Source organism: Furipterus horrens, unplaced genomic scaffold, assembly GCF_987537825.1.
Source record: "Furipterus horrens unplaced genomic scaffold, mFurHor1.1.pri manual_scaffold_17, whole genome shotgun sequence".
Taxonomy (NCBI): domain Eukaryota; kingdom Metazoa; phylum Chordata; class Mammalia; order Chiroptera; family Furipteridae; genus Furipterus; species Furipterus horrens.
In genome coordinates, this window is record NW_028327187.1 from 90403374 (window position 1) to 90421958 (window position 18585).

The following is an 18585-nucleotide window of genomic DNA, read 5'->3' on the forward strand; positions in this document are numbered from 1 at the left end:
CAAAGTAGTATGGGTAATTACTAATATTTTATTAATTAAATATAGACTGCTCTAATTTCAATACAATCTAAAAGCATGAATTCCTGAATGTCTCTTGTCTGAAGAATGAATCACATTGATAAGGATATTAAAAAATGACTTACCCCCAAAACGGTAAAGAGCAGAGTAATGAAGAAAAGTAGAGGCCTGTGTCCCATGCAACATCTAGTGCACATTAAAAAGAACTGCTCCTGTGCCACCTGGCGAACAGTTCTGAAATAAAAATGTTTCACATTTAATATAGTATTTTCATGAAGAAAAAAAAAAAAGGATTACAACCCTGGTCTCTCTTGTGGGGGGCAATGAAAGGTAAATTAAAAAGTAAAAACACAAGTATACAAGGTAACACTCCTTAAGCCAGCAACATGGGTGAATTTAGGCTGTGTGTCAAGAACTACAACCTCAAATTGTCACTGATGAGTTTGAGAGATACATTCTAACACCCATCTCTTGGAAAAGACAAGAAATGGTCCTCTACATACAAGCTGCTCTAACAGTGAGCCTTCCACGGTATTTTTATTCAATTGTGCATGAAGCAAACCCTGTAGGAATTCTGCTGCAATTACAATAAAGATATTGCTGTAGATGTGCTTTATACTAGTAGTTCCCAAAGTACGGTCCCCAAATCAGCAGTTTCTGGGACCTGTTAGAAATTCAAATTCTCAGGTCCCTTTCTCAGACCTGCTGAATGAGAAATACTGGAGGTGGGGTCCAGCAACCTAGGGTTCAACAAATCTCGCAGGTGATTCTAATGTGTGCTAAATATCGAGAACCACTGTGTTATCTTCTCTCTATGATGACCCACAAGAAAAACTCGTTTCTGGTCTCAATAATGAAAATTTTACCTAATTATTGTGGATCTATCTTTTTAAAAAAACCTACATAGATCTCACTAGAATAAATGCTCCAAGTGGGCAGATATTATCTATTTAGTCTCCTGTACACCTCTAGAACCTAGAATAGTGTCTGCCATATACTAGGTGCTAAGACCCATTTCCTAAATGTATAAATCCTGTTTGTTTACAAGACAGTGCTCTGTCTCCATTAGAAAGTAAGCTCTTTCAGGCCAAGGACTTGCTTTGTTGATGCCATTTTCTGGCACCCAGAACGTCTGACATATGAATCTGCTAAGTATTGTGCACCTTACAGACATTACAAACTACATTTTGTGGATAACTATCATGTTTGTCTTTGTGCTAGGTGATACAGATATTAGAACCAAGTTTATAGATCATTATAAAGAACTTGACAGCACACATTCTGTGTACTAACCTCTCTTCTGGATGTTCTTAGGTTTCTGAAGCACACACATTATCCTATAAATCAGACACTCTGTGGGCTGAGTTTGGTGGAGCCCATGTTAACTGAAGTCAGGAGTACCAATTTTCTGGGAGAAGGTCTCTAACTTTTATCAGGTTTTCAAAAGTATGTCATTCATGTTGTCCTAGTATATTTTTTAAAAAGTTAGGTATGTTGCCCAAATAGAGTGGGGGAGGGGGTCTATCAAATTGGTGCCTCAGTCCCTGATGAAACCTCCCCCACGCTTTGCTTAAAAAGAAACTTATCAACAAACTGTTGTATTTTCACAACATACTCAAAATCTGATAATTTCTTACCAAATCCCACTACTGCCAAACTTCCAGCTTCTGTCATCTTTTATTTGAATTAATGAAAAAGTAATTCTTTTCCTGTTACTCTATAACTTATTCTCAACAAAGCAACCAGAATGACCTTAAAATGTTAACTCAGAGTACATCACAGGCTGCTTGTTACCTTTGACCTCATCTCCTACTACTTTCCCATCCAACCCGCTCCAACCACACTGGTCTTCCTGTTGTTCTTTAACATATCTGGCATGTTCCTGTCTCAAGACATTTACATCTGTTGTTCCTATGCTTAAAACATACTTCTCCAATATCCATATGGACCACTACTTTACTATCTTAGAGCTCTGATTAATGGTCACCCTTCTCGGGAAGCCTTTTTATTGACTATGCTATACAGGCATACCTCAGAGGTATTACGGGTTTGGTTCTAGGCCACCGCAATAAAGTGAGTCATAATCTTTATGCTGGTGGAGGATCTTGCTTTCCATTTGTAAAAAACACATCTGTGAAGTGCAATAAAGTATAGTACAATAAAATGAGGTATGTCTGTATAAAACTGAACTCCACTGACCCCCTAACTCCTTATTCCCTTTCCTGCTTTATTTCTCTTCATAGCATTTGTTACTAACATACTATGTTTTCCTGTATGTTTTCCGTTTCCATCCCCTATCCTCTTTAGTAGACACCAAGAAGGCATTCCGATTGCTTTGTTTATTGCTATTCCAGTAGCTAGAATAGTGAGTGGGGTTCATAAAACGTACTTGTTAATAAATTATTTACCAATGAGACTAAACACCGTATCAAAATTTAATACTACTTATATCTCAGCATCTCAGGCCTTCTGTAAAGTGACTACTACTAATCTCCTTTACAGTGTATTATCCTATTACTCCTTTTCTACACACGAAACAACACTACTTAGCTCTGCCCTGAAAGCACTATGCCAGGAGTGGCAAACTTAGATACCTCCATGAATTAGAGGTACCATTAAGGAGTTACTTAGGCAGGGTATAAAACAACAGGTGCTGGAGAGGACTGGAAAAAAATACCCACCTAAAGGAAATTAAATGCAATTGCAAGTGATTACAAGAAAATAAGGTCAGTGTTATGATGTGGAAGTAAACCTCGTCTAATGGGAATAAAGGTCTGGGAAACCTTCCGAGCTCAGGTACAGGGAAAACTTAGTAGAAGATGTGGCACTGAAGTTGAAACTTATGAGTAAGTAGAAGCAAGGGCCAAATTTTGGAGTGCTTGTAAACCAAATATAAATGTTTAGACTAAATTAAAAGGCAATGGGAAGACATGGAAAGATTTTAAGAAAATAATATGACTGTATTTTGCAAAGGTTACTGCGTCTGTGGTGTGGTCAACACCTCAGCGGAGCAGCACTAGGTGTGGGAAGACTAAGGATATAGCAGTTGTCCAGGCAATGGATGATGGTTGTTAAAAGAGGGTAGAAACAGTATGGAGAAGAGGAAAGTGTATGAAGCCCCAAAACACAGGAAATAGAAACAACATAATGGGGGAGTGACAGTGAGAGAGAGGAGAGCCAGTGTCCAGCTTCCACATATATACTTCACTCAAACAGCTCATGTGTTACGTTCTGAACAGAACCTTCACTTTCGCTCCTTCCAAGTAACTGATTCCTCTTCCAATTCCCAAAGCACTTTGCCTTTTATGACACTAATTTCTGCCTCAAAGTTCCTTGAATGCAACAACTACCTTATTTGACTTGGGACTCTTATTGCCAAACACATGGTAGGGATCCACATAATTTGCTGGTGGATTACAACTATAGAGAGACAAACTATGTGACAAAAATAAGTTACAACTCAAGAGAACCTTGTCATTTAACTTCAGTCTTAGTTCCTCCATCAGCAAAGTCTACTTCTGAGTTGTTATAGAATGAAGTGAGAAAATATATGTGGCAAAAGCTTTGTAAATAGTTATACTCATTAGTAATAGGGTTATTTAGAGTAAAACTCTATCTAAAGGACAGACTCATGTATGCAAGTCTGCAATCCCATATCTTAAACCCTTGAGGCCAGATGTTTTTTGGGATTCAGATTTCAGAAAGGTAATGCCTACGAAATAACATTCATGTCAAGTTTGCTGTCAAATTCTTACAAACTGGAAATAATTTTGAACCTGAAACAGGTACTCAGCTATGTATAAGATGACTGAAAACTACAGGGTAGGGCAAGAGTACTACAGAAAAAATCTGCTACCTGTAGGTTTTACTTCATGAAAACTTCCCTTTTCACCCTCCACCCAATGTATTATTAAATGGAACTAGACTCAACCTATTTTTCTTTCTTAATACACAAAGTTGTCCAATGATTATTAAAGTCTTCCCCAAAGGAGAGTAAGCTCAACCTTTTTTGGGGGTGGGGAGATCCTGTCAGAGGACTTTCTGAATAGGCTGGACTAGATGTCTGCAAGGACATTACCAAGGAACTTGTAAAAGCTGACACTTCTAAATCATTTTACATACAGCATCTTACTCCATTAAATCATGTACAGTTTTTTTAAAAAAAGCTTTATCACTAGATGTTAGCAAACTGCTTATTCTAACTTTACACTAACTTTTCATCAGTAACTTCTGTCCTTGTTGAATGGCATGTGACAGAATAAACAGAGTAAACACTTTCTATGTCTCTTCACAAAATGTATGTAAGACAGAATTATTATATATAACAGGGTCAGACTGCGAAGAGGATGGAAACCAACATTTTCTACAAATCCAACTGACACACAAAAAGAAGCATGACACAAAATGCCATGGATTAAATGCTCTTCAAATGCAAACAAGGGCTTTATAGTTGTCTTTATTCTCAGTGTAAAATACAAAACTTCTTACCACAAACCTGCTTTGTGAATTTCATACTGAATTAATAGCTACACACGCACACACACACCCCACCCCCATCCCGTAGCTAGGTTTTCAAGATAGGAAGGTAATGTACTATTTAATTTAAAACTTGTAAACTAGATTTTAAAAACAGACTAAAATATATCATATACCTCTTAGGTAAAACTAAATTCTGAAATTTAGAGAAAAATTAGTTTTACCTTTCTCTGAGAATGTTGGCATTTTGCAAAGACTAAAACCAAACAAATCTAGGTCAAAGCAAAACATGGTTAAATAAAAATTTCCCAAATATTAGCATGCTACAGAAACAATAAATATTTGATTTCTGGGATAAATTTTACCAGCACAAATTATTTCTGCTTACAAAGACAAGGTAAAGGTTCTTACAATTAAAAAGGATACTCACTTGCTGTGACAGTGCAACAGTAAGTCAATAATGAATGTCTGCCAAGCCTTTTCTTTACTAAGAGCATCTAAGGCTGTTGGAATCAAGGCAAAACATAATGTCATCACTTCCAATGCTTCACAGCAAACTTGTTCATCTTCCAAGTCCAGCTCATTGCCTGCATTGGACTGTAAAATGATAGGGACAAATTTTCAAGAAATGCATTTAAGAAAAAGTTCATACAACTTTAAGCTAGTGCTTAAAACCTACCTATTCACTTAAAACAATTTGGCCTCAGTCTCTTTTTCTGCAACTCCTGAGGACCCTTGGAATAGTATAGAAATGACTATAATAGACAATGAAGTCTAATTCCAGTATTTTGCTACTTCCAAAGGAGAGCTGAAGGAGCACACGGACCCTATCACCACTGGCTTCTTTCTCCTTCAGGCTCCAAAAGACCTTCTGAATTGTGTACTTTTGCACCAACAATCATTCCTTTCTAGAGAACCACTGTGGCACTACAGTTAGGTACTTCTAATTCCATCATGTAGCTTACCTATAGTGCCATTTTATTCTAAAGCAACTGTCTTAAGACAATTGTTAAGGAAAATTTTGAAGGTTTTACAACCTAAAGTATGCTTGGGTAGGTAGTTATTAAATTCTAATCTGACTATTTAAAAAAATATAGTTCATGCCTGGAAAAGAACAAGCATTTGAATATTATCTGAATGAATATCCAGCACTGTACCAGACAGATAACTACGAGCTATCAACATACATCCCAGGCAAAGCAGGGTTAGACTGGCCATAAAAGGGAAGCTCTACTGAGCCAGAAATTTCTGTAACTTAATTTCCCCCTCTAAATATACAGAAATGGTTATCAGGGACAGGTACATATGACAGAAAAATCAGAGTCAAACACAGCCTCTCTTCTGTAAATAATTTGCTTAACCTAGGAGGGTCTGGGATGATACCTAATTGGTTGACAGTCTTTCTACTTCTGACTACTTTGAGAGAATAAAAAATACTTAAATGTGATAACACAACTGACAGCTACCTAAACCCAAATTTATACAGGATAGAAAGACAATGAAAGAAGAATAGAAACAATCAAATCCAGTATGAGACAATTACATCTAATCTCAGTTTAAAGTAGAAAGATAGTTTTGTATTAAAAAAATAAGTCTTATGGCAGGATTCTGAGGCATTAACCTCCCCCCTTTTTAATATTCACCCTAGGATTATTTTTTTTTTAATTTTAGAGAGAGAGAGGGAGGGGAAGAAAGACGGAGAGAAACATTGATTGGGGTTGCCTCTTGTACATGCCCTGACGGGGGAACCATCAAGGAATCGAACCAGCAACCTAGGTACGGGCCCGGACAAGGAATCAAATCCCCAACCTTCTTTGGTGTACCGGATGGTATTCTGACCAACTGAACTACCTGGCCAGGGCTGAAGCACTTTATTTTCAAAGTAAAATTATTCTCATCTTAACTATAGCTACCAGTTAATTTCAATCCTACTGAGATGAAAGGAACTGGTTTTTCAAGACAGCAGACATGGTTCAGTCTCATGCACAATTAAACAACATTCATTTAAAATAAATATATTTCTGTGATAATTCTTACCTTCTCATAAATTTTAGTGATTTCTTCATTTGGGCTAAATACTAGCTGTAATGCCCCACATCCTGATGCCCAGATAATTTTTTGTATAGCTCTAATTACACAAATATCAGGCATATATCTTGAAGCCTGCAAGATAATAAGTAATTACAACTGTTGAAAGAGTATTTAGAGTGGAATAATTACTAGAAAAGCAAAAACGTTTCTCCTTGTTAAAGGAGTTGGAATGGCTGTGAAGCAGTAGCACTATAACTTTAGTTGCCTGTCCCTTTTTTTTTTTTTTTTGTTTAACAGCAATACCATAAAGTATACACTCCAAGTTATTATCTGGCCTTATATAACTTTCAGAAGAATCTTAAAAAGACTACAAAGGTGATCCAACCATTCCACTCCTAGGTTTGTTTTTTTCACCCAAGATAAAAACCTGTGTCCACACAAACACTTGCACACAATGCTCATGGTAGCTTTATTCACAACCAAAAAAGGGAAATAATCCAAATGTCCTTTGCCTACCAAGTGTATATATAAATACAGTGTGAAATATTCACCATGGGATACTACTCAGCAATGGAAAAGGGCATACTAATGGTTCACACTGCACAATTTTCAGTCATTCTGCGTGAAAGAAGCCAGACATAAAAGAACACACAGTTCAAATCCACCTGAAATGTGAAGACTACTATATAGTGACGAAAGATCAGTGGTCACTTACGGGCAGCGGTAGAGGGGAAGAATAAACTGCTAAGGGGCACATAAGTGTGATGGAAATGTCTTGTGTCTTTATTGTGGGGCTGGTTTCACACATATATGCATTTGTCAAAATTAATTGAATTTTATACTTGAAAAGCATGCTGTTTACTGTAATTAGAGATTATTAAAACCAGAAAGTACTAACATTAATATTAGATAAAATTCATGTTAGAGGAACTTAATCTACACTGAGACAGTGATTAAAGTGAATGGACCTAGGAAAATTAAGCCCTAAATTGTGACAAGGATTACTTCTAAATTAACAGAGGTCTGAAAGTAGGAAAAAAAAAACAAAACAAAAAAAACAACCTCCCAAGATTTGATCTTTAGAACTTTAATACTAACCTCATCAGATATTTGCTGAGCAAGACGAATTGACACATTTCTAAGCATGCATTCAGATGATGGATTAGGAATGCTCTGAAGGGCACTTTGTAGCACCACTGCCTGATCATGAGTAGCTTGGTTGACCTGGAAAAAAACAAAAACCAAAACCAAAACCAAAACCAAAACCATTTACTTGGAGTAATTTATACATAACCAGACCCAACCATTTGCTCTTCATCCATCACCACTCCCTCAAGATTACCTCCCTTCCACACACACACATATATATACGTATTGCAGAACCTGTGGTGACTTACACAAAAAGTACTTCACACTGCCAACAGAGGGGACTTTCTCTTTTACTTATGCAACAGAGTGCCACACATCCCTCTGTAAATCCCCATTCTACATCAATCCAACTCATTGTTTCTACTCTGGGCTGAGCATAACTAGATAACTAGTAAGAGTAAACAATAAACTGAACCAAGAGGTTCCAACCCAATCTAGAGACCCAGTCAATTACTCCACATCTTTTACATGCATGCTCCTGGGCAGATCCAGCTCCCATTGCCCCCGGTAATCAAATCCTTCTTTGAAAAGGAGAAAAATTAAGAAATATCAGTAACAGAAGCACAAATTTATGAAAGGTATTGGTGTTTTACTTAATAATATAATCAAGTTTTTAAATCCATAAGAAAAAGATTACTTTTAAGTAGTTATTAGCCAAGCAATTCTGACTGCCTTTCAAGTTGTAGCTCCCCTTTTCTGTAGTTTAAGTACAGCTATTATGTGCTTTTGTATCCACAATTGCACATTTTCTGAATAAATATTGGAGAAAAGTGAAAGAACGCATGCAGTTGTTACTTGTGTACTTCATTAAACACTTGTGCCAGGGGGTCATGATAAGAACGTGTTTTATTTTAAAAAGAACTACTAATTACAAAACCATGTAAGGCTAATCTATAATTTCTAAAATATCCAAATGTTTTATCTATCCCCTCATCACTTTCTAACCCCTCCATACCCCAGAATTATTTTGAAACAAATCCTCAATATATAAAAGCAACTACTTTTAAGAAAGGGGGTGGGGTGAAGAACATTCTTTTTAAATATAAGCACAATATCATCACACCTAAAATAATTATAAATACTATTATCTCAATTATATATGACACTATAACATCACATATCTATAATCAACATTTCAACCTCCCTGATTAAAACCTAAGCCATTTCTAAAGGAGAGTATCTATATTCCTGAAGCTTTTACCTTTCCTCAATAACGTAGTAAATCACCACTTATGATGCATTTAACTCAAAATTTTAGTTATAATTAAATGCATAGTTAGACCTTGAATAAATAGGCATTAAATTCTGGCATGTCTTGAGAACTTCTGGTGGATCTAGGATGTCACCAAGGCCAAGACAGAGTCAGAGTAAGCTCAGAACTAGAGGTTAAGATGGTTAAGATGGGAAGAGAAGCTGGCAACAGGCTAAATCGATCACATCTTTTTAATTACCACCTGCCTTTAATATATGAAAAATATAAGTTAATAAGAGATTCATATGAAGACATTTTTAGGTTTAAAATAACTGAAAGTCAAACATGATTTAACGGGGCACCAAAAACTATCCTCTCAAATAAATAGTCAGTGAAAAGCATTTTCACCTTGAATACAAATACAAGAAAGAAAACTAAAGTAAATCATCACTGGAAAGGAACCTGAAACAGTTTAATTTAGCTTTGAACTTTATACTTAAGAGTTACTGAGAAGTTGAACTTTAAAAATTACCACCTATTATCATTATTAAAAGATTTTTAAAAAGTCTGTATTACCGCTGTCACAGGACTGACGCCTTCTACACCTGGCTGAAAAGCTTCTGCCACAGCTCGAACGTGGCCATAGCCAATGGCAGTTAGCAACAGTTTGGCTATTTTAAGAGCATTGAGGTAGGCACCCCTTCGAGTTTCCATATCTGCATTTGGTAGGAAGTTATTTCTGGTTAGCATACTCAGGACAAGGGGTAGGCCGCCACTTTTCAAGAAGTGAAATTGAAAATCAGAGGAATCATCAGCCAGAGGTGCGCCAGCAGGCATTAACAAGGCATAGACTACCTGGAAAAAACGGGGAGAGAAGGACTATTATTAAAATAGTTTTAAAATATAAGTATTTTCCCTATTATCACTACTAAGAAATTATTTTAATAATTTCAAAGATATTTTATTATGTTATGTTCTCTATATTACCATAAAGAGGTAAAATTTAAAGAACATGGAATAAATTCAAAAGGAAAAAAACAAACCTCTGTTAGATATAGCACTTGTGAAGCTGAAGGACCAAAGAAAAGCGAGTCAAGAGATGGACTAAGGCTGCTTTCTCCAAGTTTGGCATGGTCTAAACAAATAGCTCTCAATTTTTCTATTGTTGTGCTATCTGTTAGGAGGAAAAAAGAAACAGTCTAAGATGAAACATTATTCATGCATTCATAATACTTCACTTTTGATATTTTAAAGACCACTTCAGTATGAAATAACAATTGAGTTATAGGTTCCAACTTCACAAGACATAATCAGATCTGGATTGACTGAAATATAAACAAACCAACAAATCAGGGCTCTTTAGTCAGCCAACCCAAACATGAAGGAAGCAGTCTCCTATTTACTCAGAGAATTCAAATCAACATGCCCTCCCCACCCTCCAGCCACTGGAGACTGAAAAAATACAATATACTTAAAAATGAACGAGGTTATATTGAAAATGATAAGGAAAAAATGACAAGCTCTTCCCTTCAATTTCTCTACTGTTAGCCTACGTGACGCTGCATTAACTCGTTTGTTTTACTGAAAGAGGTTTAGTGGTACCCTAAAAACTGAACCTTAAGCAAACATTAAAAGGAGTATGGGGGCAGGGATGGTGCCTAATGCTTACTTCGAAGCAGGCAGAGATTTAATTTTTTTTTTATATTAAATGATGAGTTTATCTAAATCACAGTAAAAAGACCAAAAGGGGGGATCCCAGAATACAATTAAGCATTAGCTACCATTCATATTTAAGAGTGAACAAACTTTTAGAAAGCACTTCGATAACAATTATTTCCAGCATAAATGCACTATGATTAAAACTTCACTTGATAAATAAGGTTTCTTTTTTTAAAAGTAAAGGCTCTTTTCAAAGAATAAAGTAACTAAAAATTACTATCACTTCCTTAGAGTAGACTAATTTTTACAGGCCTAGAATCAGCCTGGAAATGTTTTCAAAGAAATATTCAATTTGTGTTAAATTGTTAGTTTTTCTTATTCTGAATAGACACAGACATATAATGTAATTAAGTAAAACAATTAAGTTATCCCTGTATCAATTTTAATTTATGATTAAAATGACACTGTTATTTTACCAGTGTAATCTCTATTACTGAGCATTTTTTAATTCAAAAAAAATTTTACACTAAAGTTCCCAGCAGTCAAATCTTTGCAATTATTTCATCAAGAAAAAATCCTACATGGAGAAAGAACAGCAAGGTCCAAGTCTTCTGATATACATCATCTGATATACATCACTGAAACACTCTCTAAAAACAAACCAATTCATATGATATCTGAGAATGTCATGCTTGGTTTAAAAATATACTGAGGAAAGGATGGAAGGAAAAGAGTAGGAGAAAGAAGGAACAAGAGCTGTAAGAAAAGGTATCAGTGAATTTTAAGCAAATCACCCATAACCTTGCCACCTACACGCAGCTAGGATTTTTGTTTATCTCTTCCTAGGCTTTTATTAAAAATACCTTAAGCCTAATCAATGATATGATTATAGCAACAGATTATTAAAAAGTACAGGAAACAGCCCTGGCTGCTGTGGCTCAGTGGATTAAGTGCCAGCCTGCGAACAGCAAGGTTGCCAGTTCGATTCCCAGTCAGGGCACATGCCTGAGTTGCAAACCAGGTCCCCAGTTGGGAGCATGTGAGAGGCAACTGCTTGATCTTTCTCTTGCACATCAATGTTCCTCTACCTCTTTCAAAACAAATACATAAAATCTTTTAAAGAAAGTACAGAAAACAATCAAAAGTAACACACAGGTTTACAGTACAAACTCTGGAGCCCAACCGCATGCTTTTGAATCCTAGAACTGCCATTTAAGTTATGTGTCCTTGGTCAAGTAACTGAATCTCTCTGTACCCTAGCCTCCCCATCTTTAAAATAGGATAAAAATAGTAATTTCCTCTTAGGCATGTTGTGAGGTTTAAATAAGTTAACAAGTAGGAAGTACATATAACAGACTTTGGAATATTTTAAGATATTAGTTTAGTCCAAACTCCTGGGAGCAAGGAAGCTCTGAAGAGGTAAAGCAGTATACATTTTAACTATTCAACATCAAGCAAGAGTCTGTTTTCCTGATGTATGTAAGGAAAGGTCACAGAAACTCTTGAGCACAGTCTAGATTAGAAAAGATTAAATTACCGACAGAGAAGACTAGAAATTGTAAGTTTAGCAGCAAATCATAATGAAGGTTCTTGACTTCAGCTAAAGATTCAGAATGAACAGAGATAAAGGGAATGACTAGAAAAAAAAAGCTACTAATTCCATCTTGGTTTTCCTCTCTTTAAAATACACTCACATGTGCACAAACATTAAATGATTACCTAAATGTTATACAGCTAGAAATAATTTATAACAAGTTTCCCACTTGGAGCTGCCTGGCAATAGCTCACTCTTGCCATCTGGTGGCATTATGCTCAAATCACAAGATCAGGGATTCTGGAGTCTAGGACCAAAATGGCAAACGGGCCTGCTATTGCAGCATCAAGCTGATGGCTGGAGGGTGTTCAAAAATGCTGTTACAATGCTATAGGATTCTTTCTATAAACCGAAGTTAGTGTGAGACCATACAACACATGTGTATGACAGTGTAAGACAGCTTCCTGAGAACCTGCATAATGATAGGGTGTTTCGCATTAAGACAGCATTAGACCTGTCCATGAGGCAGATTTTGCCTAGTATAAAATATGAGGAGGGTAAGTTCTACCTTGAACAGTATCTGAAAGAGGTTATTTGGGGAGAAAAGAGAGAGGAATGGGCAAAGAAATAATCATGTAATCAAAATGTGTGGATGCATCTGTCCTCTGTATTTTAATGATGTTGGTTAAAACGGAAATATACAATGTAGAACCATTTGGGTTGTAAATATATTACTTTAAATACAGATCTATTGTAACCTAAAAAAAGATCAGGGATTCTGAGGAGAGTTTGTTTTAAAATATGTTGTGAAGGTTGAATCTGCACACATAAAGCAATAACTGTTACTCAGATACTAGTAAATAAAACAATACAAATTCTAAACAATACAATAGATAAGGGTTAAGGAAGGATTAAATCACACAGAGAAGCCTGTTGAGAATCTAATATTTGAACTGATTATGATCCTATAAGAATCAGAAAACAAAATGAGAAAGGTCAACATGATGTTTACTTTAGGAAAAGGAAATAATGGAAGCACAAGACAGTTTCAAAAATTATCTGGGCCAATTACTGAACTGTACATCAGCCAATGCATCCACAAACCCACTAAAAGGTGAATAAATATAAAATACATACAGTATTCCCTCACTTATCGTGGGTATTATATTCTAGACCCCCCCCAACAACAGGTGAAAATCCGCGAAGCACGAAACTTACATTTTAGTATTTATATATATTGTAAGGCTTTATAAACCCTTCCCACACACTTATAAACCATTCCTAGTCCCTTATTAACCTTTTCCACACTTTTATTAACACTACTTATGTTCTTAAACATAACTCTACACTCTTAAATCTACGTAACTTTAACAGCATACATATACAGTACCGCAAAATCCTGCTTGTGGAGCAAAAGGGAGGGGGAGAAGTGCTTATAAAGTTAGCACCCCACAGATATCTAAAATAACTAAAATGATAGGCAAAAGTGTCAAGGTAATGAAAGTAAAAGACGGAATGAGGAACTACTCCAGAAGAAAACTGAGAGATATGTCAACTAAATGCAATTTAAGACTTTAAATTGGATTTTTTTGCTCTAAAAAAATTATTACAGAACTTTGAATGGGGACTGCTGATTAGATAGAAGTAATGAATCACTGTTAATGTTCTGGTTTAGATGGCTGTATTTTGTTATATAAATAGCCTTGTTTGTTGAGAATACACAATAAAGTATTTAAAGGTAATGGCACAGCAGACCAGCAAACTGACCAGCAAATTACTCTCAAATGGTTCCCAAAAAAGTTCTCGAATTGAACTTCTAACTTTTCTGTGTAAAGTTGGTAAATGTTTCAATTAAAAAAAAAATCAAGTTGTATAGGATTGAATTATATACCACCTCCCTTTTGTTCTGTAACACCCGTTACTTCTGCAAAGCATTAAGTTTTAGAAGAAAACAGATACTAGAGCAGAAACACTGAAATGTGTTAGTGAAAAACAGAATCCTGTGGAAAAGGATCACTAAGTTGGAAAAAATTAAGGAAATGACCCCAAAGCTAGAATAAAATTAAAGAAAATTAATGAATTAAAGTAAGGAAGTCAGATTTACTAGATTCAACACCAGTCAGAGAAATTTCAAAGAATTCTATACCCAAACTACGAATCAAATGTGAGGGTTTTGCTGCATTCAGACAAATCATGTCTCAAATACAAAACCACCTCCCATGTACACTTGTCAAGACATGTGCAGGAGGGTATTTATTCTTCAGCAGAATGAGAAAGCACTTCAAGAAAGGCTTACGATATAGAAGCCAGTGAATAGGAATCCACCATAGGAAAGCTGAAGAAAGTAGTCTCAAAAGGGTAGAAAACAACCAGATGATAGGAAGAAAAGTTCCAGGACAACATTGTAGCCCTCAGATTACACAATGCATAGAATAACAAAATTATTTTGAGGTTATTAGACGATGTGGGAAGAAGTAGCAAAAGATGTATAGTAAAATCAAGAAAACTAAAAACAAAATTATTAAATGTAGGAAAAGGTTGTCGAATACAGCAAACTAATTTTTACCCTTGAAAACATAAATGCTGACTATGAACTTAAGCAAAAATTGGGAGAATGTGGAAGTTAAATTTTCATTTACACGATAAAAAAATCAGTAGGTATCAGAAACTGACAAAGAAAGTTGTACGAAAAATATTATTTACAGATATATACACAAGAATAAAAGCTATATATTTCAAGTGGTTGTTTTTAAGGAATAAAAAAGGAACAATGCTATAAGATCACACACGACTGGAAATACAGTCCAGGTGTCTGCAAATTTTTTCTGTAAAGGGTCAGACTGTAAATATTTAAGGCAGTGTAGGCCACATGGTCTCTGTCACAACCACTGAGCTCTGCTGTGTTAAGACAAAAGCAGCCACAGGCAGTATGGAAATGAGTAAGTGTGTTTGTACACCAATAAAACTTTGTTTATGGACACCAAGATTTAAATTTCATGTAACTTACATAAGTCACAAAATATTATCCTTTGATTACTTCTTTAGCTATTTAAAAATGTAAAAACCATGCACAGCTCTTAGTCTTTGCAAAATCAGGCAGTGGGCTGTGGATTTGCCAACTCTTGTTTTGGCTTATACTGTAAGACATGCTCCATCTAGCAACAAAATTTGCTAATATATCCTGTTATTGTCCAGCATGTACTTTACCATCGCCATTAGTTTTAAAAGAATTCTTACCTGGTGGCATAAGTTTCATGAGTACCCTTGCTCCATCTCTAAGAGGTGGCATATTAAGGTTGCTACCTAAGTCTGCAACTTGCCAAAGGAAAGAGATGTATCTTGGATGCAGTGACATTATCTAGAATACAAAATACACAAAATATTTACCTATAAATTACACCCCCTCCAAAGACCCCCAAATAAATTTGTCAATAACCAAACTTTTGCTTATGGCACATCTATTCTTTAAAACAATCTGCCTTCCTCATCTCTAACCTGTACAAATCCTTCATGATGCAGACTGAATATACTAAGCCACCTCCAGTAATTTCTGTGTGACAGCTGTTTTACTATTTTGTTAAACTATTTCTCTCATACACGCAAGTTAGACTGTACAAATAAAAGACTGCCATGCCCATTCAGTTAAAATCCTAAACCAATTGTAGGAAGCCAATCCTTCTTACACTGGAGTGGCTGGTATTGTAGCCATTAAAATTGTTGTGGGGAGGAGTATAAGAGAATAAGGGAAGGAGGAGTCACTGTTGCTTTAGATACAAGTTATGTTTACTGATAATCTGAGAAAGAGTGCAGATATTTTCCTATAGAAACAGTTCTCAGGGAAGGAGTCACTATTATGGTATGAATATATAATACAGTGGTAATTAATAGTTATAATTAAGCTATATAAAAGATTAACTTTATAAAAACATAACAATACTTTATCTACAGGGAAATGTTTTAAACCTCAACCAAGTTACAATCACCTTTCAGAGGGATCCATTCTGAAGTTGCTGGTTTACTATAGTTATTAGATGTTTTGCCACATTAAATTTCAAGTATCCCAAGAAAAAATACCCTATTCAATATACTTTTTAATTCTCAAAGAGCCTACCTAGCACAATGCCTTGCATACAGTAACTCAAAATTATCTACTTACCACGCCAGGCAAACAGCTTTCCACTTCTGGATTGGGACCATCACTGTAATGATTACCATGGTTTCCAGGAGATCCAGTTGAGGAATCAGAAGAGCTATCAGGGCTTGAAGGCATATTGGAACTTATCTGTGTAAGTTTGGCTGTAATTAGCTGAAAATGATATACTATGTTAGTATCAAAGACAAGGAAAAATACACAAAACAGAAGTTAGTGACACACCAACATAAACAAAAGCCTATACTCTCTACTTTTAGAAATACAATTTATAAGTATTGTCTAAAATAACCAGTTAGGGGAGGTCAGAAAAGAAAAAACAAAACAACCACTTAATTAGCTGCTTTCACAAACCCTTTCCTCTACTATATTGTAGGTTACATTGATGCCAGTCTTATTTAGTGTTACAATCCTAACACCTAATACAGAGCCTCACACATAATGGGTGCTCAATTAACATTTATAGAATGAAATGTTAACTACTGAAATGAAAAACAGCCTCAGGTTTGATTTTCTTGAAGAGATACTTACTGATTTATCTTTTAAGTTTAATTGTCCAATCAGTTTTCTATCATCTGCAGGATCTATCAGTTCACCGCCCACAAAGAGTTCAATTTTTGTATGGGCTACATTGGCTTTAATACGATTGAGAATGCATCGTCGTACTGAACCAATTGTATCATTAGTATGAGACCAAACATCCAAGTCATCAACCTGTCTGCCCTGGTTTGGAAATCGAACTATAAAAGAGAGGTGTTTACCACGAAAAGCTCTGGGGGAAACAAAAAAGAAAACACCACATTCAGCAGACTTTCAAATTGTCTTGCAAAGAAAATCTATTGAGTATTTTCCTATTAAATAAGAGAAAGTGAGTTAAGGCTATTTATTTTTAGAGTCTTGAAAATAAAAATTCATTGCTCCTTTTAACTACAAATATTATAAGCAATCTTCTAACCATAACTATTTCACTGTTTTTACTCATGCCTGTGGTTGCAGAAAATGAAGTGTCTAATTTATAAGAAATTAACAGACATGAGCAATACTTATTTTTATGCTATAAAGCCTACCGCACTAAGACTTTTTAAATGTGGAAGACAACTTCATCTTGAGAGTATCAACAAAAATGTTAAAATGTACATTTTTTCCTAAAAAATTCTTAACATCAAAATTCACCCCTGGAAATAATATTTATGTTGAACTGTTAGCAAACCATTTGAAAATATTTCTTGCTATTCTGGTTATCTACTGAAGGAGTTTTTAAAAGTTATTTCCAATTACTCTCCAATTCTACTATGCTATTATTAACAGTGTAAATGAATGGCACCAAAACACTTGAACTGTAAAACATCCCTGCAATGCTCACCAAGCAATAAGTCAATGGCAAAAAAATACTTAATTAGAAGAGGAAACTTTGACTTAATGAGAATGCTCACTAAAAAAACTAAAAAATACAATTTCCTCACTTTTCTGTACAAATCACTTTTAAAAAATTAAATGGCCAGGAATATATCAAGTAATTAAGCAATAGCACTAGTAGATCAGTTATTCACAAACCTTGACATAGGCAGAATTGTTCTCTCCTCATGATAATCGCTGTCACATTCATTTATATACTCCCTCAACACAGTCAATACTCGAACCATTCGAACAGCTTCCTGTCTTGCACAATTAATACTGTCTTTGTCACCATCCAAAACACACAACGTGTCATAGGAGGCTTTCAAACGATCAAAGCAAGACTGAATGAAGTCTTCGTGGATTACCACCTACAAATAATGGGCCAAATATTAACAGTTCAAGTTTTTTTAAAATATACTCCAATTAAAGATAGCAACAACTAACTAATGGTAGCCCTTAATTAACCATGATCATATTTATCCAGAGTTTATACTACTAATAAAATATACTATGTTTTGTCAAAGAAAGCTGGAGTTCCGTAAGTATAAACTAGACACTCAAAAGAAATTCAGACAAAATCTCTTGCCATAATTATACTCAAAATAATCACTTCAGATAACTATTAGGACAAGATTCATTTAGAAAGCATTCTGTACGAAGAGAAATAAGAACTAAATATTTTAGCTTTATTTTTAATAAGAGTGGAAGTGAAAGAATTCCTAGTTAATTCTGAATTAAAGAAATATTCTCTATAGCAAGGGAGTTCTTCAAGCAGAATTTTAATTTATGTAAGTTTTAATGCATGTCAATCCTCACCTGATTGACCTGTAGCCTTGGACCAAGGTTTGTGTATATCTCTTTAAGGAGATCTATAGCTCTGCTGGCAATATCATCATTACTCTGAATCACGACCTAGGTTCAAAAATATTCAAGCATAAATACCTTCCAAGAAATATTTTAGATGGCTATTTCAATTCA

The 18585-nt window shown here is 35.2% G+C and overlaps 1 protein-coding gene and 1 pseudogene across 4 annotated transcripts in view; one reads left to right on the top strand and one right to left on the bottom strand.

Moving 5' to 3' along the window:
* Positions 1–18585, bottom strand: part of USP9X (ubiquitin specific peptidase 9 X-linked) — a 111229-nt gene that overhangs the window by 29344 nt on the left and 63300 nt on the right. For all 4 annotated transcript variants that reach the window (XM_090265231.1, XM_090265229.1, XM_090265230.1 and 1 more), the window contains exons 17-27: positions 18424–18519; positions 17764–17975; positions 16741–16981; positions 16216–16365; positions 15297–15417; positions 9910–10040; positions 9443–9721; positions 7624–7749; positions 6532–6657; positions 4925–5091; positions 144–252 (exon numbers count right to left, since the gene is read on the bottom strand). In XM_090265231.1, coding sequence (XP_090121357.1) covers positions 144–252; positions 4925–5091; positions 6532–6657; positions 7624–7749; positions 9443–9721; positions 9910–10040; positions 15297–15417; positions 16216–16365; positions 16741–16981; positions 17764–17975; positions 18424–18519 — 1758 coding nt within the window. The remainder of the gene's footprint in view (positions 1–143; positions 253–4924; positions 5092–6531; positions 6658–7623; positions 7750–9442; positions 9722–9909; positions 10041–15296; positions 15418–16215; positions 16366–16740; positions 16982–17763; positions 17976–18423; positions 18520–18585) is intronic.
* Positions 12378–12690, top strand: LOC149991573 (cytochrome b-c1 complex subunit 7 pseudogene; annotated as a pseudogene).